Here is a 24,948-nt window from a genome sequence, read left to right as displayed (position 1 = left end):
CCTCAACTAACTTTTAATTAAGTCTTAAGATTACAATTCATCTGAACGGAATTTTATTCTAACGTTTTCAATAAATCTCCTATTTCCACTTATTCAGCAAAAGCTATCAAATGAAATAATTCTCTTATTTCTCAGCAATTTCAAACACAAAAAGAAAATGACGTCACTGACGCAAAAAAACATGCATAATCTTAAACAAATTTATTAATAAAATCGGGGAAAAAAAGTAAATTTATTTAGTTGTTGTGTCGCTTTAGTTTAATCAATTTGTTCGCACGCGCCAACGCTTCAAGTTTCGCGAACTTGTTATGCTACCTTTTGTCTGGCCTTAACCGATAAGATTTCATATCTTCTTGGTTGACTTCTTTTCAGATAAAAAAAAAAGTAAAAAGCAGAAGCTGAATTTTAATTTCTTGGGATGTTTAAATAAATTTACGGTGCATCGAAAAACAAGTTTCTATTTTAATTAGATAATAATTTTGATACTTTCAAACAATGAATGAATTGGAAAAATTATTTACAAAATGTTTAAAAACATATTAACACATTTATAATTTTGGAGAATAAATAATATTCAGCATTTCAGTCTTAACAAATGATTCTGTTTTCATTTAAAAATACTTAAATCAACTTTGATCATGTTTAGATCTTAAATTGCAATCAACTTGGAATAGCCAATGTGATTTATCTGTAAATGTGTAAAGTTTAAAAAATCTTTTACGAAATTCTCTCAACTAAAAGGTCTTTCCACTTAATAAAGTATAAACTATAATTAAATGAATATACGTGTGAAACAATTTTCGAATATTTCTATCAATTTCTATTAGCTTTGTTTGTTTACCAAATAATGCCACAAATTCTGTTCTATTTTATTTGTTTTTTTTTTTTTTCAAAATTATTTATTTGCTTCTATCTTTAGTTTATTTTCTGTGTGTGTTTTCTCACAATTGTTTGATTTACTTACATAATCGTCAACAGAATACGTCAGTTCGCCGTCATCATAGAGAACAAACCATCGTCTTTGCCAACGCTGAAAATAGAATAAAGGAAAAATTTTTAAATTAATATCAAAATTTTTGATTGAACTTTTTGAAAGATAATAAGAATTTGTGTGTTTATAAAATCCAGTAAACAATTCGTATAAAAATACAGAAGGGATGGCCTCAAGTGACTTAATAAAAATAACAGTATTACAATTAGATATTTTAGTTAAAATTAAAGTTTTCTGAGGTTTTTAACCTGAATTGAACTATCTTCATAGCTAATGTCGATAAGTTAATTTTCTAGTATATTAGAATCGATTTTCAAGGTTTTGGCCTTGTCTTGATCATGATCATCTATATTATTGAAACCACTTGATTTCTTTATACAATTTGATCAATCAATCATTAATCTGTCTGTATACCTAACACACCCATTAACTCATTCATTGTTGACATATAAAACCCTTTAGCTCTCTCTACACTATTTGCTCTTCATTAAACTAAAGTTTAAAAATGGGAAGGTCCAGGGTTTGGAGGATGAAGGTGTCCAACCACTCACTTCTCAAACTCAATACGTATTTGCAATTTGCGAATTGTGTAAATTATTTACAACGCCTCCGCATCAGTGAGAAATCATAATTCCTTTTATATGCCGGTTGCTGTTACTCTCTGTTGTCATTCTTATGAAAAGCCTTGCAACGCCTTCGCACTGATTCATTGTGTATCTGTATCTCTGCTCTATATGTACATATGTATGCGAATCAGATTCTGATTGTTATTATTGTTGCATACATAAAATCATAACAAATCGTAGAGTAGAGAGGGAACGACTCTCCTTCGGATATTTATGCAAATTGCTAAAAGTCAAAGCAAATTAAGCTCAAGCTTTCAGTCCGAAGAAGAAGATGACGTTGAAATGTTACCAAAGAAGAGGCAGACTTAAACCAGAGCAGATCAGACCACAGAATACTAGGTGTGTCTTGGCTATCCATAAAAAAAATACGAAAAATAAAAACACAACTTGCACACGAATAATCAAGAGTCTATTTTTCACTTTACGCTCTAGTTCTTATTTCTTATTCGACCCTCTTTCCATAAATATTTCGTTGGCAGAATGAAGCAAAAGGAATCGCAATTGCCCCACAGATCTTTTAATCAAAAGCTAATACGTCAGCAAATGGATTATGGGCAACAAAAAATCATTTTTCTACATCCTTTTGACATTAGTATTCAAATTAGTTGAACCATATACAGAAAAGCCTTTTGCAAAAGTAACTTGTCTTGGTATTATTTGGCTTTGCCACAGAACACTTTATGACCACACTCATAATAAATTTTTAGTTGCCCATTTTGGCAAGTTTCAAAGTCATAAATAAAATTGCATCAGAGTTTAGTTACACTGCAATAAATCAAGCATAATCTTTGGTGCATTATATTTGTGTCGTTCTGGGTGGGAAAACTCATAATTAATATTGACATTTTTTGACGCTGAGTAAACTCCCTCGTTTATCTAAAATTACGAAGTTACTACCACTATTTCAAGGTGAAATAAATAGGCCACTAAGCTCTCAATACTTTTACTTTAAAATTCTAAAAAAAACATGTTTATTTTTCTCATTTTTCGAACTGTCTAAATTTGTTTTACAAATAGCGTATAAAAAACTTCGACCCATAAGAAATTATTTTGTAGTAAACAAAAAAATGTTTCTGACTTGCACATTCCAAATCGATTTGCATGCAATTTGTCTAGGGTTAATTGTGGCTTAAACTAAAAACAAATACTGCTTTGATTAAATGGAACTTCTATAGTTAATATTTTCTAAGACATCGAGTATGAATGAAGATGTTTCATTTTCACAGTGAGTGCTAAAATACAATTTACAAGATTCACGACAATATATCGACCCGGTTTTCGAAATCCGGCCCTGTCTGGGATTAAAACAAAATTTTCAAGACTCTTTACATGACTGTGGCTAGATTGATACCCTCACGTTTTGTTTACCTAACCAAACATTTCTGTTTGCCAAATCAAAGTAACGATTCATAGAGTTTTTTATAGTTTAAAATTCACGGGCAGGGAAATGTCAGGAATCATAAAAATTATATTATTTATTTACCTGTGATTTGATTATAAATTGGGCCATTATATTTTATGAAATAATAGGCAAGAATATAAAGAAGAAAGAAACAAAACTAACGACATGCAGCCCAATAAAATGTTTGTAAATATAATAAATCAACCAATAAAAATTTACCAGAGTCTGTTTTATTATCTAAACAATTGTGCGGTTTTGTGAACTGAAGCGCAAATGACCACAAATAGGGAAACATGATCTATTAACAACAACAGCAACAATAATAATAATAAAAAACTTTTATCATTACGCCAATTTAGACATATGTTTGTATATGTATGTATATGGAAAATATTCTGGTCATTTCCTTAAACAGATAAACACTGAAATGGGACTGAACAACATGGTAAAACAAATTAGATTATGTTACGTACAAATAAAGTGTGTACTGTAGCCTAAATAAGTTACCTTTTACCCCTCAATGCTCTCATCCCTAGCATCATCATCAACCAACCTACATAGAGAAAAGCCGCTTAGGTTGCATTGCCGTTTAGAAGCCCCACACATTAAATGGTCATTGGAGGTACTTGCCGGGTGTGGGGTCGTCGGAGGTGCCAAACTAGGGGGAATCGGTTTTGACAGGTATGCTGGCGTCATTCGTCATTCGCCTTTCGGGGTTAAATGTCAGCATAGTGCTCAAGGGGGCCAAATCACCACAGATAACGCACTGTACTCACTGTAATCGGTGGGGGTTTCGTGTGGCCACCTAATAGGCCTGTCTGCCTGATAACACATACTCTCAGACTCTTAACAATCGTATGACTTTTTTTCATTCCGTTTTTTATTATTATTATTATTTGTTTATTGAACCCCCTTAGTTATTATCAGGTAGGGGGTGCTTGGTTTGTGTTTCTAAAAGGAGTTTATTATCTTTTCGAAACTGTTTCTGTGGGTCAGTTGTGGCAATCAGCTTTCACTGGGTCAGTCATGATCAGGTGCATGGCGCATGACCAGAAATTAAATCATTTTTCTATCTATATATTTAATTTTTAATTATATTCCAAACTGATAACCCCGAAAACACCACTTAAAACACTTGGGGTGGGAGCTAAATGGCACTCAAAATATTGGGAATTCGAATGTGTTTCCTAATTGAAGCATCATTTAATTTTGATTTCCTAACAGATTGCCCATATGGAGCAAAAAGTAATGTCTAGAAATTCGAAAATATTCCAATCTACTTGCCATCTATTTCACAGGCATATGGGTGGGTATATAGTATATAGAAATATGTGCCATAAACAAGTTCAAATATTATTTATGTAAATTGCAGCACGCTTTTTTTTTCTTCCGCATACTTATCTCTCTCTCTCTCTCTCTCTCTCTCTCCTTTTCTCTGTCTCTTTATTGCTTCACTCTTTCTCTCGGAGCACTGCATGTGCCTTAACCCATTGTTACCCATTCCAATAGAGTGGGGGAAATTTCCAATATTCTTATTAACAATAGTTGTAATCTAATCGGCGTTTCAATTTAAAGTGTTCAATTAAGGTTAGGTTTAAAACTTAACATAAAAAAAACTACAATAAAAAATATTGGGAAAACAAATCATTTAATCAACTTTACGTGGTGGTAAATTTATTAAAACTTTGGCTTATATTTGTGAATTCTTTATAACTTTATGTTTATATTCATAAGATTTATTGACCACAAAAACCGAATATTTTAAAAAGGTGATATATAAACAAAATGTAAATGGGAAATATTAAAACAAAACCCATCAATAAATAAAATAATAATGTGTTCAATAAACAGAATCAAAATAAATGACATAAATCAAATTAATTTTATAAAACTTTACAAATTTTTGAAATTTACTTCAAACTTTTAACTTGATATGTTTTAAAGATTTTTTAAAATTTTTGTTGATTTCAATTTTTGAGTAAGAGAAATAATAATGAGAATACATTGCTGTTCCTTAATATAATAAAAACCTTTACAAATACTAAATATTTTAAAAGAACTGATAAATTTTCAAACTTTAAATACGAAAAGATTCTTGATTGCTTTGGTTTATTAGAAGTCTTCAGGGGATTAGTTAAAAACTTTACATTATATGTAAATTTATAACACATATTTGCAAGAAAAATTCTCTTAAAAATCTTTAGAATTTCCTAAGGATATTATAAGAATGGGATAAGTTTTCATTGTATCCTATGAAAAAACTACCAAAACGGCAATAGTAAATATGTAAGACCATAACCGAAACGTTAATTTGTTACGGTTTCATGCCTCGAACCGTTAAAATAATACCATAACGTATGGGTTAAACATTTAACTGTTTAATTATTTGCAATTTATTTATAGGTATATTCCTTTTTGTTGTTTCTCTCCCTATATAGAGATAGCCACCGCTATTTGTTTGTATGATAGATGGGCTCGGTCTTTATATATGTATATAAGTTTCTAAATGCATTGCTAATGAGCTGCGTTAAGGGGGCGTGTGTCAGCCCCCACAGACCCCACAGTCCGTTCCCAGCATCATTCAACTCACACATACAAATATGTACATGGAACGTGTTAAATGCCTAATAGAAAGAAGAAAAAAACAAGCTCTTTGCACTCGTGGCGATCGGTATTCAGCCCTCTCTCTGGTCTTTCCTCCCTCCTCACCTCTGATGTCTCAGCCAACCACTTGTTTATGCAAATTAAGCCGAAGTTCAATTGTAAGTTCGTTTCTCTGCATTAGTTTGCCTATTGCTTTGACTTTCAATGAAGGTTAAACCTCTTTCCCCTCCACCCGGCACTATCTACATATTACTTCTCAGTCGATCTCTCTCAGTCTCTTTCTCTCTTTATATATGTATATTGTTACTAAATTTCTCCGTGCATTTTATGCAGATCATTTGCATTATTACAAATTATGGCATTTGTCGACGACGACGACGACGACGTCGACGTCAACTGCAGCAGCCGCCCCCAGTGATGGAAAGTATTTAAGGCGCTGCACATGACGAGGATTACGATTATTGCCCCAGTGCAGTGTAGTCAGTGCAGCAGCAGTTCGGACCGGCTAATATAGAAATCATATTTCATTTCTAAAATCTTTTTTTTGCTTTTTTAAAAAGAGTAAGTAAAGTGCAAGTGGTCAGTTCTAATGCAAAATATTTGGCAAGCCTTAAGTAAAAAGTTTATGCAATCCTTAAGTTTTCCGAACTCAATGTGTTTAAGAAAGAATTTTCTTCCATTATTAGAGCTATTTTTTAAAAAAAACTTTGTTTTCCATCGAGAAATTTCAAGAAAAGTGTGTTTTTTGAAGGCCCGACAATGAGACGCGCCCACTTTTCGTAAAAGGCGCGCCTACCCCATAGTCTTACGCCTCTGTTAGGGCATAGTTAACAGTCAAGTTTACAGCAAGGCCGTGTGCCTTCGTCAATAAAGAATATATAGAGACCTAGACGACTGATAGAGAGAGAGAACGAGAGAGCGAGCGAGTGAGCGAACCGGCGCGTGTAGACAAAAAAACTTACGTGAGCTTGTAGTAATTTTCCAAAAGAACTCAAAAACTAGACGATGTCGACATAATTATGAAGGCAGAGCGCCAAAATAATCATAATCTCCATATGACGACGACGACGCACACTGATTCTAAAATTAGTTTAGAAGAGAAGAGCCGCCAAAGTTTGCCGGAAAAAAACCAAAACAAAAACAAACCGATCTACGAAAAACGAAGTGTGCTCACTTCGTATGTGCGAGATAAGAAAACAGAGTAGATTATTTTTCAGCGAAATTCCCCTATAAATAGGTTTGGTGTTTTGTGAAAAGACTAACAAACAGTTGAACCATCTCACACAGGTAACACATACAATGGCTCTCACCAACAAGAACATCATCTTTGTGGCCGGTCTGGGCGGTATTGGTCTGGACACCAGTCGCGAATTGGTCAAACGGGATCTCAAGGTTTGTTTAAATTTAATTATTGGTTTTTTGTTTTCCAAAAAACTGACTTTGTTTTCCATTTGAATAGAACTTGGTGATCCTGGATCGTATTGACAATCCTGCTGCCATTGCTGAACTGAAGGCAATCAATCCCAAAGTGACAGTTACTTTCTATCCCTACGATGTTACCGCACCCTTGACAGAGACTACCAAATTGTTGAAGACCATTTTCGCTCAATTGAAAACTGTCGATGTTCTGATCAACGGAGCTGGCATTTTGGATGATCATCAGATTGAGCGTACCATTGCTGTGAACTTCACTGGTTTGGTCAACACCACCACAGCCATTTTGGACTTCTGGGATAAGCGCAAGGGTGGTCCAGGCGGTGTCATCTGCAACATTGGCTCCGTGACCGGTTTCAATGCCATCTATCAGGTCCCTGTCTATTCTGCATCGAAAGCAGCTGTTGTGAGCTTCACTCAATCCATTGCCAAATTGGCCAACGTAACGGGTGTCACTGCATTTACCGTGAATCCAGGTATTACCAAGACCACATTGGTCCATAAGTTCAACTCCTGGTTGGATGTGGAGACCCGTGTGGCTGAGAAATTGCTTGAGCATCCCACGCAAACAACTTTGGCTTGTGCCCAGAACTTTGTTAAGGCCATTGAATTGAACAAGAACGGTGCCATCTGGAAATTGGATTTGGGCACTTTGGAACCCATCGAATGGACCAAGCACTGGGATTCGGGCATTTAAATCCGTTTGAAGCCAAATCAAACAAAAAACAATTCCAGTTTTTAGTTTTACAGGGTAATCGATTGCAGAAACCCAATTCTCGTTTTTCGTTATATTTTGAAGGCTGATTTGATAATCGATCGCACACACGCATACAAACACACGCAAAAGTATGTATGTGCACATACACACATTCTGTTATTTTGAATTATAATATTAAATAATAATATTAATAAAATTTTATGAGAAATTTTTAACCCAAAAAACAAAGAAAGATAAACTTAAATTAATTAAATTTTTGGACAAAGGAAAAACTGATAAAAGGTAAACACACATACACAATAATAATACCAATACCAACATATATTCCACTAGGTCTTGGGGGTATCTCTTGGTCTATGATTACTTTGGCATATTAGTTTCAATTTAATAGCCAAAGAATTATGTACGATTTAATGGGAAAACATATTTGCTATGTGGCCGATTGCGGTGGCATTGCTCTGGAGGCCTGTAAAGTTCTTATGACCAAGAACATAGCCGTAAGTATTGAATCAATCCATCAAGTGGCATGAGAAGATGCACAATTACAATATATATAGATGAAGGCTATTTTCGCTTTTATTGATCAACACAAAAACTAGTTAGTCTGATGCTACGGCAGATGAGGAAAGTCATTAATTTAATGAGTTTTTCATGTTTGTTCTTTTAGTTTGCTTGGACAATTAACTTTATGTTTGTTTTTGTTTTATTATTTAATTTTTTCTTATCAGACTAAATCTACAAACAAATCAAAAAAAAGTTACTAAAACTTTTCAAAGCTGTTAATGTGTTTCTTTTGTTCTTTTTTGGTCCAAGTTTGTGTGGTTAAACAGTTCGTTTACTCTTCTTTCCTTATCTATTTTCAACTATCGTATACTTATCTTAGGTCAATAGATGCGTTAAGAATTTCACAATTAAATATTTATTTATTAGTTTTTGGTTTGGCAAAGAACAATATCTTTAACGAAAAAAGGGTTAAAGCTTAATGCGAAATATCTGTACAACTAAAATAACATTTTTTGCAAATACTTCAAGAAACTAGCCATACTTCACAGCGTTGAGAATCCTCAGGCAATTGCTCAATTGCAATCGATTAATCCAAGTACACAGATTTTTTTCTGGACCTACGATGTGACCATGGCCCGCGAGGAGATGAAAAAATATTTCGATGAGGTCATCGTTCAAATGGATTACATCGATGTCCTAATCAATGGGGCAACATTGTGCGATGAGCGAAATATTGATGCCACAATAAATACAAATCTAACGGGAATGATGAACACTTGTGCCACCGTTTTACCCTATATGGACAGACAGATGGATGGCAAAGGTGGTCTAATTGTGAATGTGACCTCAGTGATTGGATTGGATCCATCGCCAGTTTTCTGTGCGTATAGCGCTTCAAAATTTGGTGTAATTGGATTCACACGAAGTCTCGCGGTAAGAAGAATGAAAAATATTATTTGATCTGAGTTTATAACAATTTAATTTTGATGCTAGGATCCACTGTACTACAGTCAAAATGGTGTGGCAGTTATGGCCGTTTGTTGTGGTCCCACCAAGACATTTGTCGATCGTGAACTGAACGCCTTTCTGGCCTATGGTCAATCATTTGCGGATCGCTTGCGTCGTGCCCCATGCCAATCGACACGAATTTGTGGCCAAAATATTGTTAATGCCATTGAAAGAGGTGAAAATGGTCAGATTTGGATAGCCGATAAGGGTGGACTGGAATTGGTTAAATTGCATTGGTATTGGCATATGGCCGATCAGTTCGTTCACTATATGCAAAGTGCCGACGAAGAGGAAGGAGACGAGTGACCTTACTACCTCCTCAAATATTTCTCGTTTCTATCTATTCTGTGTGCTTGTCGCAAAAAGTAGGCAACTGGTTTCGTAATGAAACATTTGATTTGGGTGTGAATGATTAATAAAACAAAATACATATAATTGAAAACAAAAAAAAAATGACAGCGCCTAAAAGTATGCACTAAAAATTTCTTGTTTCAACTATTGTCTATTTATGTATGTTGGGTGTGGGGGCTAGAGGCGATTCAGTGGGTCAGTGGAATAGCTTTTGCTTATTGTTGAAAAGGGTGGACAAATCTTGTAAAACAAAAGTCATCTTAGTTGGTGAAAATTTTAGTAACGTCAACACATTGAATGATATTTTTAACAAGAAATATCACTACCTACCCAAGAATTTTCATAGAATTTGTCACATAATTAAAACGGGCTATATTTAATTCTTAAACTAATAATTTCAGCTAATTTCATAAGTTATAAGACACAACTGAAACAAAAAAAGCACTTTACTGTAATCACGGCGAAAAGTAATATAATAATAATGCCAAAAATCAGTTTCTCGTCAAAAGAAAAGGTTATTCTAATGCAATAAATTCTTTATTATTATCAAATTTAAAAACTCTATTGAATTGAAAAGCCAATTTCTTTATTAGTCTTTAAGAAAGGCCGTCTCTTTTTATTGCCAACTCATTAATTTTTAAGCAATTTCAATAATAAGTCAAATAAGTAATTGGTTTTTCAGTTAAGAAGACACTTGGGATAATGTCATTTCAGGAAAACTTCTGATAAAGATTTTACTAATTGTAAGCAGCTTATAAATATCTAAGAGGAGTTGCTCTTTTAATGGCTGTCATTAAAAAGTATTAGAGATATAGTCTTGTAATTTTAACAGAACTTTCTTAAAATCAAAAACTATAAATATGAGGTAAAATCAATCTTTTGTTGATGGCAACTCCTAATAGATGTTTTACGATTTCCATTATATAAGTAGTTATATTTTAATGGTTGTTGTTAGATATTTATGACATTTATTTAAAAAGTTAAAGTCAAGTTTGAAAGCAGGCAAAAGAAATTAATTTATTTTGATTTTTCATGAATCCTGAAATATTTTACTTTTAATACACAAAGCAATTTGCTAATATATAACGTAAAACGCCTCTATTTTTGCATTAAAAAATCATGAAAAATAATTAAAACATTTTGCTTCTAAAACAGATCAAAGTTTTTATTTAATAGGATGCTAATTATGTTCCTATAAGAATGACAAATTGAAAACCGATTTCATCTGCAAAGTTCCTTCTAAATACTTTGGTTTACCGTTGCTTTTTACTTGAGAATTGATTTATTGAATTGGAATTTTATGTTTTCATTGTATTTGCCATCAAAACCAATTCGCAAGTGTCATCTGCATAAGATTATTTTCCCTATTTGGACAAGAGAGGGAGGGAAATGCACTCAAACAGCAAACAATTTCCAACTATGCGAGAATGGGAATTCAAAATGGAATTGTAGCAATGCCGTGCAATGAACTTTGGCACATTTCCAAACAGCATTGCCAAGGCGGCACCCAAACACACACACAGACACACAAAAAAACTATAAAATACGAAAGGCATTATATTCGACCATTGAAATACCCTTTGATTGGTTAACGTTTCCTTGTAGTATCTACTCCAAAGTACATCTATGCACAAGATATTATAATATTTGGAAATTAATTCACTTGACTAGAGCGAATAAGGATTTTCTTCTTTCAATTTTAAATGGTTTAAATATACCCCAAATTACCTAAGTATCTAGAGAGGGTACACAACTTGGAGACGAACGAATTGCGAAAACAAACAAATCTGCCGACACATTGCCGGGTGAGAGACCAAACGAAAGTACGACCGACCGACCGACTGACTGAACGTCTCAACAGCCGCCACCGCCTTGGCATACTTCCAAATTCTGTGCGTTATCGTTCGACGCTTGTCGCTCCTTAGAGAGCTCGTAAAAAAAAGCAGCAACCAACAAAAATCTATAGCCAATGTCCAAGAGAAGGCCAAAACCAAGATACGGCTGGCCCAGTGATGCTGCAGGAGATGAAGATGGAGTTGGAGGTGGTGGGAGGAGACCAAGTGACCATTTTTCCGCATACCAACTTTTTTTTCCTCATATTTTTTGCTGCTTTCCATGTGGCGCGCAACTTAATTCCAAAAATCGATTAGTCACTGTAAGCGAACCATGCAATTGTCCAGCATTTTTCATTTATAACTTTAGTTTTTTAGTTGTCGTCTTTGTTTTTTTTTTTGTTTTCGGGCACACGCTTGATTAATTTGTACAGTGAATGGGGAGGAAGACGAGGCCAGCAAAAGGAAAAATGCAGGAAGTGAAGTAGTGCACGAGTTTTTGCCCAGTGGTTATAATTTGGAGAATAATTCATAAAGTTTCTTTGAGAAAGAGGAAATCGAAAGGGTATATGAGATGTAGAAGCCATATATTATACTAAAGTTTAGCTACTCCTTTTCGGCTAAATACTAAAGCTTTGTACCCCCTTTTTGGCTCGGCACTTGGAACATGCAAGGCAATGCAATGCAGCTCGCATCTCTGGCAGTAGGTGGAAGATTAATTGGAAAAAATGCTGTGTTTAAATGGCACTACGTGCCTGGTCATCAGGTATTTTACTAATTAACCTGACGGATGCACGCCACAACAGCGAGCAGATTATGATTATTATGCAATTGCATGGACGAGCAACTACAACAAAAACAGACGACAGAACAAAAAGTTGAGATCGTTGGATAATTCACCAAAACCAAAACGCAAAATTCTATGGGAACATAGAGAGAGGGACAGAGAGCGATAATGAGAGCTTGTGCAACGATTTTATATAAAAGATAGTTAATATCGATAAAAATATAAAAATAATTTGAACTTTTAAATGAAATTAAAAAGAAAATCGTTAAACATCGAACGAGAAAAGTTAGGGAAATGTTTCCTAAAAAAAAATCTCAGTCAATGACCAACTTTATACCTCAATGTTTCCTATCAATTGATAGAAGTAAGTTTGGATAATCTTTTAAAACAGTTTTATGTAATATGTAATATTTTTATGTAAATTTAAGATACTCCTAAAAATGTATTTCTTTGAATTTGTTTCTCATTTCATAAATCTAAATTTCATAAAGTTTCGGATAACTGCCAGTTTTATCTTATCTTTAAAGGAATAGGAATGTGGAATAAAACAAAAACGAAAAACTATATAAAACAATTGGGTTACAGACTCAATAGATATATAAACTTTTTTCTTAACCTGCCATTTCAAGACATTTAAGATAATTTTAAATGTGTCTTTAAAGGATAATCGCATATAGTAATCCATTTGCAATGTATAAATTGTAAACTTATTTCATTGTACGTACATAGATAGGATGGTACTTTATTATTTTCTTTTTGTGCCCCGCATAATGTGTTCGATGGCGAAACAAAGAACAAACAATATAGCCAATGTTCAGCAACTAATAACAGTAAACGTTGAACTACTGGCCAAGATTGATTCAACGATTGGCTCACATCATCCTCATCCTCATCATTCCCATCGTCCCATCATCTTTGGCAATCAAGTATCGAGTTTGGTAGTAGTTTCTTCTGTTTTCGGTCCCAGCCCAGCAAAAGACTTTTATCACACAATGGAAAAACGCTGAAGACAGAGCAGAAGGAGATGATCGAGTTGAAGGTGGAGGCGGAGGTGGTTGTGAAGATGGAGATGGAGAACTCCAAATGCAATTCCCTTGGCAGCACGCAGAGTTTCAAACTATGGTAACTGCTTTTGAGATCGAGAGGATCTGTCTGCCGAGTCTAGCAGGCAGCTTGCCGGTTCTGTCTCTCCGTCTGTCTCTCAGTCTGCACTGAGTGACTGTCTCAACTGACTGGCCAGATCACTCGCTAGCTGAACGACGACGACGACGATGACGATGACGGCGACACATGCTACGGGTATACATAGAATAAAAATTACTTCCTGATTGTGTTACATGCACCTAGGAACGGACCGGTCCCTCAGTCAGTCAGTTAGTCTGTCTGTCTGTCTGTTTGTCTGCCTGTCTGTTTGTTAGTTGGTCGTTTTCTTCTCAGCTCTTTTGGAATATTGCTTCGCTTCTTTATTTTCAATCTACCTCTAGTTTGTATGTAGTTTGGCTGCTATTTTTTTTCTCGCTTTGGTTTTGTTTTGTATTATGTACATACAAAGTGGAAGCCGACATTGGGGCACATATTACGTAGTGCGTGGGTTAGGCCTGAGAAGGAGAAGGTGGAGAGGTATGTTCTAAAAAATCATTTTTGGTTCTTACAGAAAAAAAAAAACAAAAATTCAGTTTCGACCCTGATCACACACAGCAGCTACTGTCCAGTCTATCACCAACCATTTTCAGAGAGTGTCCAAGTATGTCTAGCTGCATTTTGGCATTTACTCTCGCATATCTTGTAAAATCGCCGTGCTGCTATTTTCTGTGTCAGTCAGTTCAGTTCAAGCTACCCCGAAGCACTTGTCGTGATTAGTTTAGAAAAATGTTGACTATTAATTTGCTGCCTTGAGTAACACTTGTTATTTTAGCTCTGTTTTTTTTTTTTTTTTTTTTTGTTGCTACATAATCTTGTTTGACCGCCTTGTGGCATGTGTGCAAAGTGTACAATTTGGTGTGTGTGTGTGTATGCAGATAATCTTTACGAGGTTCAAGAGAGCCTTACAAGTCGGGCATACAAATGGGGCTTAAGCTTGGTTTTCTTTTTGGGGCTACATTTGTTATGAAACTCAGAGATTAAAAACTTTGATAAGACAAATGTTTAAATAGTGTTAGAAAGACGACTTCTTTCATTCAAAAACCTTTAAAGAATAGCCGCAAATGTTAACCAAATGTACGGAATATCATTAAACAAGACATTAAGCCAGGGCGTGGTATCGTTTTTGTTCTACGTCAGGGCTAAAAAGTTTCCTTTGTCAGTTGTTTTCAAACCTCTCAACTATTAATCACATTGAGAATGTTGTCAAAATCTTTATATTATCTTTATCAAAATGGAAACTGAGTGCACATTAGGCATATCTGTATATTTAAATAAGTTCTAATAAAGTTATCAATTAAGCTTTAGTCTTGGACAGACTTATCAACGATTCATCAATAAAATAAGTTTATTGATCGAATTCTAATTCATTTGTCTATATTAATAATCAAGGCGTAGATGCTTTAAGGTAAATATGCAAATTTTTACCTACAGCTCTTTGTTACATGTTTTATAATCTAAATTTGATCAAATGGATAGGCAAAAACGGGTTTTTAATACCTTTGATTGGTCTCTGTTGTTGAACATTCTCTTGTTGCTTATTTAAACTGTATTCTCTTCTAGAATACAATATTCTCGTCTATAATTGAAACTAATTTTGTTATTCTAAATAACAATAAAGTGACAAGAAAATTGTTCAAAATTTAACCATAACCATATATATATATATTTCTCAACAGGTGCCATATAACCCGGACAATGTTGTAGTATAACTGCCTTGAGTTGATTTTATTTAAATATTATGACAAATAATTTTAATGGTCAAGCCAATTACTAAATATATATTTAATTTAAACAAAAATATGCAACTCTAAAATGAATTGCATTTGAAAAAGTTATTAAAATTTTGTTAGATCTAAAATGAAATCGAAATTACTCAAGCTGAACCCAAAGCAATCAAAATCATGACGAATTTTCGTATTGTGAAATGATTTGGCCAACAAAAAACATTGGAAATTCCGGGCCATTGAGGCAATGGAAATCGATTAGCGCCACGCTTCGAGTAGTTTGGAAAAAATAAAAACCATTTCCTTACCTTAAAAAAAAAAAAAAAAAAAAGAAGCAGGTTATATTAAGTTATCGACAAATGCTGTGCGAAATGATCGTGAAAGCGCCTCGTGGCGAATGCGTTTACCAATCTTTTCTCTCTTTTTTCTCTCATTCTCTATTTCTCTCTGGAGAAAACTCATTCAGCCATTAAATGCCGTTATCTGCTGATTACACAATAAATGCAACCACAACTACAACTGACAAAAGAAAAGCTACTGGAGCGCCCCAAAGCCAAGAGACCTAATTCGAGGCGCATGCGCATCTGTACGAAAGAGTTGCGGCAACTGCGACTGCAACAGAAACTGCAACAACAACCGCATCCAATAATATAACGTAACATTTAGAACGTCTATTGCCATGCTACCCACAAAGTATAGGTAAAAGTTGCCGCAACAATTTCTCGCAACATTTTGTTGCTGGCTTGCATCATTTAGGGAGATGCCTCTGCAACAGCAGCGGGAAACATGAGAAGAAGGAGGAGGAGGAGGACAAGGAGGTGTGGCAAGGTGTGTTGCAACTGCGCAAGATTTGTTGCGTTTGGCTTGTCGGTTTCAGATGTTCTTCTTTTTTTTTACGTTTTTTGCCAAGGCAAGGATATGTCAGAACAACTTCCCGAAACTGCCACACACATGCAGATCTACACACACACACCCGAAATGCCCCAAAGTAGCAGTAGATGAAACAACACAAAAGAAGAGATGTGAAGCAATGCAAAGAGAAGAGAGAACAAAACTCGACTTTAACTCAAATGGAGGAGAGCCTTTCACCCATCGAGACTTTGTTGCTCATTCCTAGATGAGAACAATCATGCCACACTAGACCACATACCACAACCACATGATGCTATTACACACATGTTGTCCAGCCTACATATGTACATACATGTAATTTCTGCATACAGTGGAAAATACTTTAAAGTAATCGAACTAACTAAATTAGAGCTAAAAATGAGATAATACTTTTGAAAATCAGATCAAATTTGGCAATCCTACATTTCCCAAATGAGCACTTAAGTACTTGAGTACTGCATTAAAACATTTAACTTTTCAATTACTATTCAAAATAAGTATATTTACTTTCTCTCACTTTAGTTATTCAATAATTTTGCTTAAGCCAAATATTTTTAATACTTTAAGCAATTTTTGATAATTGTATTAAGACTAAAAAACCAACATGCACAACTAAATTATAACAGCTAAAAAATACAACTGATAGTCTTATTAAGTTAAATGTCTTTAATTCTGTATATAGAAGAAACTATCTTGCTTAGAATAAATTTGACTTTGCCTTAATTATATTTCATTACTAGTTTAGATAACTAGTGTATAATTTACTTGATAGTTATAACTATAGCCATTCAAAGTTATGAATATTTACTAGTTGTATTCAACTTATTCAATTATTACTTATGTGCACTTTTGAATAAATATGAAAAACATCGAAATTAATTCATCAAATTTTCAACTTAATTGTTTCCAAATCTAGTCTTTAAGCTGTAAATACTCTTTCGATGAACTTAATAAAAGCGCAAGACAATAACTTGTTAAGGGGCTAAAAACATTACGTTTTAAAGAGGTAATGAGATTTGAAAGTCTTTTAATTATTATTCTTTTAAATAATTCTTTTTTCGTTGGTGATGTTTAAATTGTTGAAACCGTTTATCGAATGAACTTAAATTTGTTTTTTGATTAACATTTCCGATTGAAACTTTCGATTGAACTTGATGGAACTATATCTTTAACCACAGTGCCCCTTGATTTGCCAAAACATAAGAACAAGCAGCTACAAGATAACGCAAACAAAACTAAACAAAAAAGAAAAGAAGAAACAAAAACAAAAAACAAACCTTAGAGATCTTGCTCTTACGTACTCTTTTCTCTAAGACACACAAAGTAGAAATAACAACAAATAGCTTAAGAGACTTTTGCGGTAGATATTTGGCATGTGGTATTTTTGCATGGATGATGATGACGATGAGGACGATGCTGCAGTGGAAGATGACTATGGAAATGAAGATGATGATGATGATCATGACGGGAGAGGGCGGGTGAAGAGATCCATAGAGACAATGGAGCATGGACACTAGCAGCAGCCTCAGCCGCATCATGGACAACAACAGGCTTTAAGGTCGTTGCGTCGCTCTCCTCTCTATCCCCCCTGCCTCTTCCTTCCTGTTGTCTGCCCCCAATGGAAAATGCTGTTAGTCCGAGACTTGAATCTTAGGTGCAAGAAATCGAGTCTCAAATTGCGCCAAAGCCGACAACTGCGGCCAGCTCCAAACTCCACCATACACCAAACCCGCCTCGCCTCACCTCACGGCACCGCTTCGATCCCGCTTTTGGCCATTAGTTATTAGAGCTTTTTGGCCAGTATCTGCTTTGTATGTGTGTCTGTGTGTGTGTGAGTGGAATTTTCAACAAGTTTTGCTTGCCGCAGCGTAAAATGCTAAAATATGATATTACCCAAGCAGGTTGCAGTCAAAAAACGAAAAAGAAACAACACAACGATATATATATTTATTTGGAAATGGCGCCCCATTCCTCGTATTTCTTTTTATTTTTTTGGGTGAACAAACTTAAAGGCGATTTTTGTTGCAAGACTCATAAAAATGCATATGACAGAATGGAGCAGAGAGCGAGGGGAGGATTGTAAATCGCTTGCCCATTTGATTGACGTTGATTGTTTTCCTTTTCTTGTTGTTATTTTCGTTCATTGAACTTATTACACAGATTTTTGCAGCAAAAATGACTTGCCACTAAATTGAAATTTATATAAAGCATATATTTATACACATATCTGTCAGTTATTCCCCACTTCACCCCCTTCGAAAAAGTAAGGCAATTTTCAGGGCTTCTGTATGAAAAACATTTTGTTGGCTTGACAGGCTTCACAACCAATTGATTTGTGGCCATGGTCGAAAATGAGAAACACCAAAACAACTTGTTAAGATAAGGTCGTAATAAAAATATATATGTAGTAGGTACAAGGGGATACCTATGCATTCGCATTGTGCATCGACAATGTCTTTGAAGAGGTTCACACGATTATGAAGCCAAGATAGAGTCGATCATTATGCAAAATGTTGAAGGTCTTCTTCTTCTTGAGAGATTTTGATTTATGATTTTTACAAGAGTTTCATTTGAATACATAAATGCCAATTATGTATGCAAGGTTCATAAGTCCGCATTGTATAGAAACTAAAGCTCATCAATGGCACATCGTAAAGGTAGTTCTACACAATCATGCCTTTTGATATTGACAATTCTTGCTCTTTAAATTTGGAGTTTAATACAACTGCTAACAAACCTAAAGATGTTCTAGTTATTTAGTTTATTGGAACAAGAAAGAAAAAGTTCCTGATTGAAATGCGACTGAGGCGAGGATGTAAATAAACCTTAAAGGATTAGAAAGAAAACCTTCTAATAAGCCTAAAAGCTCTATTTATAAAAAATCTAGTTCTTTCATGCCAATTATAACGTAATTATTGACTTTTAGTGATTAGAACGAATTAGTTCTTAAAAGTCATTTATTTCTTAAAAGAACCAATAGTAACGGACTTTTCAACATACTGAACTACTTAAAGACCGTTCTACATAAAATTTAAGGAAATGGTTTAAACGATTTTTGAATTTGCAGATAAGCAAATAGAATAATTTTACTTAAAGATCGAAAAGGAACTAGTTCTTTATGATAAGAGTGTACAGAGGCACAACTGAATAAGTCAACCAATAATATTAGTATAAAACATCATCCAAACAGACAACCATGATGCCTTGCCTTGGTATTTTTTTTCAAGAATACATATTTAGTTATTTCACCGAAGCTTCTTGGATTTCCCTTAATTAACATTATTATGATTAATCAAATACTTTAATCAATACCCCGTTGAACATGAGCTTAGCCGAAAAATTGCGCAAGTTCCTATCCATCTATCATGGTCCAAAGTATCGAATAATATGCAATAATAAATTGACGCAAATGAACTTTTCGCTAACGAAGGTCAATTGTCTTTTGTGTCAAGTATTATGTAGTTTCTATATGGTGTGTGTGTGTGTTTGTTGTGTGTCTTGTCATAGCCCCTAGAGACAGCTGGTCGACGTTCCTCGAACCCAATTCGCAGCTAATTACGATAGTCCCCCCCATCGCAGCATACAAACTAATTGAATTGGTAAAAAAAAAAAAACGAAAATCGAAGAAAAAAAATACATAAAATTGAAAATGTATAAGACAAAAAATAGAAAAAAAAAAAAAAAAAACCGCCATAATGGGCCAACTAATTGCTTCAATTAGACAAAGCTAAAGCTGAAGCTGAGACTGAGAGGCTAAGGCAGAGAGGCTGGCTGAGAGCAAAGTCAGCTCAACGAAACAGGTGTGCGAAAAATGGCCGACAAAGTTGTGCAATCGATGGTTTCACTACTACTCGGTACTCGATGCCAACTCTATTGTTTTCGAAAGTTCATGATATTTTGCGGTCACACCTTTGGCTTGGGAGCGGAAGGGTGGGGAAGGTGCTTTTGTTTTTCAATTAGACACAAACAATTGACCTTGGAGACGAGATTTCTACTTTGATACTTACAAAAATACACGAACAAGTAAATCTATTCTCTAGGGGATATTCACTCACCTGCAATGAAAAGAAGAAACAATCAAAAAATAAATACATTAATAATTTACTTTCAATAGACTTAATGTTACATATGTACATATATATTAGGGAGGTGAGAAGAAAAATAGAAACTAAAGAACACTTCCTTATGGTGGGACCAACTAATCTTGCAAGCCATTAAAAGCCAGACTTTTAAGCTCTCTTTCTCTGTGAAGTATCCCAAAAACCTTTTGGCCATAATGAATTGTCAATCATTATGCAATCTTCGAGTGAAAAATGATGCAGCAGGTTAGCTTCTTCTAACTCCCATCTCACCCGTCTCACTTCTCTCTACTTGCTGCTGCTGCGTGGGCTCACTACCAACATTTAGACAGACGGATATGGTATCCCTCCCTCCCTCTCACTCTCTCTCTCTCTCTTTGCCGCCCCCACTCTTTGTGTTTGGACTGATCCTATGTGTTTGTGTCTTAGATCTTTTGCCGTGTGCCAGAGCCATGTGGCGCTAAGCTAAGACACATGAAAATCTTCAAGCAGACGTTCATAGAAGAAGACGAAGGCAGCGGCATCCCATCATTTATAATACGGACAGCTTCTCGTTTGCATCCAGCCGATAAGACGGAGCGCCCTTTTAGACAAACGCACAGACAACACACACACACACACACACTCACACACATGATGATGTATGCCCACAACTTTGCCTCATAAATTGAGCTTGTGTTGTTATTTTTTTATACCCTTGCAGAGGGTATTATAAAATTGGTCAGATGTTTGTAACGCACAGAAGGAGACGTTTCCGACCCCATAAAGTATATATATTCTTGATCAGCATGAGAAGCTAAGTCGATATAGCCATGTCCGTCTGTCCGTCTGTCCGTCGGTGCGTACGCGTTTTACTCAGCCATCTTAAGAGCTATCGGGATGAAATTTTTTTTGGGAGCTTTTTTTACCCGGGTGAGATAAAGTATGAAAATCTTTGGGATCGGACTACTATATCATATAGCTCTGGAACAAAAATTTTTGCAAAAATTGGAGTATCCCCATGAAATTTACCAATATAATAGAATTTGATATAAAATCTCAGATCCCAAAATTTGACCCTGATCGGATAAATAGAACACAAGTTACAGTCTATATAAATCGGTTCAATCGCTGCCGGCAGCTCTGCTTGCTGCCTACTACGTCACCATCTGTTAACAGAGCACATGCATACACACACAGACGCAACGCTACATAAACTGTATGTGTATGCGTGCGTTGCTTTGCTTAGGGAATGAGGGAAGAAGAAGAACAAATTGTACATAGTATGAAGAGTAAAATTGTTTTGTTTGTATATTAATGAATTGAGTTGCAGAAAAGAAATTTTGAACATGTGAAATTATTATTGTCAAGGACTGCAAGGGTATATAAACTTCGGCATAGCCGAATTTAACTTCTTTGATATTTTCTTTTTTGTTTCATGTTATTTTGTTTTTTTTCGGGAGATGAGTAGATAGTTTGGACATTTTGTGGGGGCGTTGTCTTTTTCAGTTTTAGCTTGTCAACAAACTCATCGAGACAGTGTAAAATGTCTATTGAGAAATTTCTTGTTGTTGTTTTTGGTTAATCAAAAATAAAAAAGAATACAAAAAGTCATAAACTAGAGAAGTTGCCATCGAATAACTGGTACCCTAACTAAGAAACGAGAAGGCTATAATTGAACAGTTTATTCAGTCATTTAGTTTAAGATTCAAAAAGGATTCCATATAGAGAAAATCAACGGATTCACCATTAAAAGAACTTTCCCATATCTATATATTTCTCTAGTTGCTAAAATGAATCTAAATTGTAGTAACTAGCGTCATTAGTAGTAGTAAAAACATTCCAGTTTCCTGATTCTATGGTCTGTCCTCTAATTGGAGGACTTTTCCTACAATCCGTTTACTTTAATATCTTAAGTTTTAGAAACTTCTAGACTGATTCTAACTAGTTTTACAATTAATTTTCAAAAATTTTGATTATATTCAAAATCGATAAATTAAAAACCCTTCGAAAGCTGAAACTTGAAATGAATTTTGAAAGTACATACAAGTTTTAAGAACCTTGAAGTTGATATATAACTTTCTAATGGTTTTTTTTTAACGATTGTTCGCTGATTTAGATTTAAAATATGAATTACTGGAAAATGAATGTACCTATATTTTATATTTGATTTTTAAGAGCTTCGAGTTGAATTTTCAATGTCCCGTTACGAATTTCGTTGGACTTTTATAGTTTTGAAAGTCGTACTTGGCTTATAAAAAATCATGAACTAGTTCGTCTCAGTCGAGATAATAAAAAATAAATGTAGTGGAAACTAGTTAACCGGGCAATTAGGAAACTAGTTCAATGAGCTGGTTTCAATTTGTGCACAAAAATTAGCTTAAGCACCTAGAACTAGTTTAGTTATTATTATTTAATCATAAAAGTGTATTAAGAATTGACAAACTAAAAACTAATCAATGTCATAATGATCAATGCGATTAGATTGCCAAAGACACTAAGACTGAGACTGAGACTGAGACCACAAGTGGAGACCGCAGGAAGTCAATTATTGATTTAGTCATTTACCAAACAGCTTGCAGCTCTCATTTTCAATATTCGTCGATTGATTTTTTGTTTTTGTTAAAGTGAATGCAACTTCCTCTCAAAGAGCCAGAGCACACTTGTTGCTTTAAGTGTTGTTGTGCCCCGTTTGCTTGTCGTCATAAAAAGTTAATAAAGTTGCCTATTAAGTTGTCAGTGGGCTTTAGTTGGCAATTTGCAATGAGAAGGCGCCCATTGCGAAATACACACACACACAGGGAGAGAGAGAAAGAAAGAGAGAGACAACTTAGCCTTCCCGTGGTCCAACAGACCAGACCAGAGCAGAGCATTCAAGTCAAGTCGTCAATCATTTTCATTTCGTTTAAACGTGTCAAATGACGGGCGCGAACGGAAATCGTTCACTTTTTATGGATAGTTCATTCTCTGTCACAACAGAAGGGTTGGAGGGGGCTGCTTATTAATTGCAACTAATGCGATGTATGCTAAAATAGAAAAAACACAAACAATTGCCACATCTCTAGTCAGTAGGCGTTTGTTTCTCTTTCCCTCTCTATCTCTATCTCTCCATCTATCTCTCTCGGATGTAATTAGTGTGAAAAATCTCTAATTTCACAAAAGCAACAAACCAAAAGGTAATTACGCGGAAATCAAACATCAAATGTCTCCCTGGTAATTTTGCGAAAAATCTCAAAATGAGAGAAAGAAAAGCCGTTACCGTTATTGTGTGTATGATGAAAAACTTTATGGTCTATGTGAGTTGCACATACTGCACATTGCACACACTCACACACACCCATTCGCACACACCATATTGTTCAGTTTCCGAGAGAGACAATGGGCGAACCAGATGACAAAAACAAAATGCAACAAAAACAGAAACACAAAACTAAACATAATAACAAAAAAAGAAATATGTACATATGATATATTCCCCCCTGTCTCTCTCTCTCTCTCTATTTATCTCATCATAACACTCCCAGATCTATAACACTTTGAGAGACTGTGTGTTAAGTAATAACATTATGAAAAGTTGTGAGATTATGGATGGTAAAATACCCTGGAAAATAAATATTACAAAGTGAAATACATATGTCATATGTCAGTGAATGCATTTTAAAAATTGTTTGTAAATTGTTTTGTAAATTTATCTCAAAACCCTTTTCGGTGTTTATTGCGATCTATTCCCCTGATATGGTCTTTCCTTTTCCAGAAAATTCTTTAATCTTCCCCTATACAAAATAGTTGAAACATAAGTCTTATCGATCTTTTTAGTGGCATATTTTAAATAAAACAGTGTCATAAATTTCTGAATAAATATATTGTCAAAATTCTTAAGCAGAAGATAAACTAAAGATCAGAACTCTCTACTAATAGAGTGATAATTTAGTTTTAACTGATAGCTAAAAATCACGTAAAGCTCTTCGTATTTTGTTTCATTTTGTTCAATCCATATATATTTTGTGTTTCCTTTTGTTCTAGCAACAATATCACAGAGATGATGAAAGATAATTAACTTAAAACTACATTTTATAAGTTTTTCCAGATTGGTATTATCTTCTGTTTAAAAGAAGAGTTTCTTATAAAGTAAGTAGCTTATTTTGAAAAAATGTACCCTATACCAAAGTGACCAAGTCCTTAGGAGAAACTGCAGCTGGTATGAAAATAAATTGACTAATGCTACATTGAATCAATTTATTTATAATATGTCTATTTAGAATTTCATATTCCAAACAAAATATCTCATAAAAAATAATTTTCTTGTTTACCAATTTTAGCAAATTATTTTGTTATAAGGAAACGCTCTGTTCAATTAACTTCCTTATTTTTTTCCTTACAAAAAATATTGTTACTAAATTCAACTATAATAGACAATTTGGATTAATTGGCAAATGGGAAAATCACTAATATAAAAAATAATTATAGCTCTGCCTCTAAAGTTGCCAAACTAAAAAGCGATTTATCAATATTGTTTAGCAATTTATGACGCACAAGTGATTGATAAATCAAGCAAATTATGAAAAAGTTATAATTTTGTATGCAATAAACATTGATTTTAATTGACAGTAGTTTTTGGCTATAATGTTAAATGAAAAAACCAAATCGAATAGAACGAACAAGATTTACGAAATGAATAGAAAATAGCCTTAAATTATCAATAAATTTTTTATAAAATTTATGAATTTGCTTAAAATATAATCTTCTCTGTGTGATACACTTTCTAAATGCCAGAAATTTTTTCAAATCTTTTGGTTGGTTTTACTTTGAATATCATGATACACAAAAAGTCCTTTTTTTTAAAGGTGTGTTATAGCTTTCTATCCATAAAGTTTT

The 24,948-nt window shown here is 34.3% G+C and overlaps 3 protein-coding genes across 5 annotated transcripts in view; 2 read left to right on the top strand and 1 right to left on the bottom strand.

Moving 5' to 3' along the window:
- osp (outspread) overlaps positions 1-24,948 on the bottom strand; it is a 106,421-nt gene that overhangs the window by 13,618 nt on the left and 67,855 nt on the right. For all 3 annotated transcript variants that reach the window (XM_068284521.1, XM_068284522.1, XM_068284523.1), the window contains one exon: positions 965-1,030. In XM_068284521.1, the coding sequence (XP_068140622.1) occupies positions 965-1,030 (66 nt within the window). The remainder of the gene's footprint in view (positions 1-964; positions 1,031-24,948) is intronic.
- Adh (Alcohol dehydrogenase) lies at positions 6,031-7,971 on the top strand. Its single transcript, XM_068284697.1, has 3 exons — positions 6,031-6,184; positions 6,911-7,015; positions 7,083-7,971. Exons 2-3 carry the CDS (start codon positions 6,923-6,925, stop codon positions 7,752-7,754), a joined length of 765 nt encoding a protein of 254 aa, XP_068140798.1. The 5' UTR covers positions 6,031-6,184; positions 6,911-6,922; the 3' UTR covers positions 7,755-7,971.
- Positions 8,177-9,593, top strand: Adhr (Adh-related). Its single transcript, XM_068284807.1, has 3 exons — positions 8,177-8,272; positions 8,808-9,212; positions 9,273-9,593. The coding sequence occupies exons 1-3, from the start codon at positions 8,177-8,179 to the stop codon at positions 9,591-9,593; spliced, it is 822 nt and encodes a 273-aa protein (XP_068140908.1).

The sequence above is a fragment of the Drosophila tropicalis genome, unplaced genomic scaffold (genome assembly GCF_018151085.1).
Source record: "Drosophila tropicalis isolate 14030-0801.00 unplaced genomic scaffold, ASM1815108v1 contig_393, whole genome shotgun sequence".
Classification (NCBI taxonomy): Eukaryota; Metazoa; Arthropoda; class Insecta; order Diptera; family Drosophilidae; genus Drosophila; species Drosophila tropicalis.
This window is presented reverse-complemented; position numbering and strand designations above follow the sequence as displayed.

What these genes read in the sequence shown, in the direction of transcription:
- Adh (XM_068284697.1), top strand. Translation starts at nt 6,923, where the DNA reads ATGGCTCTCACCAACAAGAACATCATCTTTGTGGCCGGTCTGGGCGGT. An exon ending in TGGTCAAACGGGATCTCAAG is followed by an intron (nt 7,016 to 7,082) that starts GTTTGTTTAAAT and finishes CCATTTGAATAG; the next exon opens with AACTTGGTGATCCTGGATCG.
- Adhr (XM_068284807.1), top strand. Translation starts at nt 8,177, where the DNA reads ATGTACGATTTAATGGGAAAACATATTTGCTATGTGGCCGATTGCGGT. An exon ending in TTATGACCAAGAACATAGCC is followed by an intron (nt 8,273 to 8,807) that starts GTAAGTATTGAA and finishes AAATACTTCAAG; the next exon opens with AAACTAGCCATACTTCACAG. An exon ending in GATTCACACGAAGTCTCGCG is followed by an intron (nt 9,213 to 9,272) that starts GTAAGAAGAATG and finishes TTTTGATGCTAG; the next exon opens with GATCCACTGTACTACAGTCA.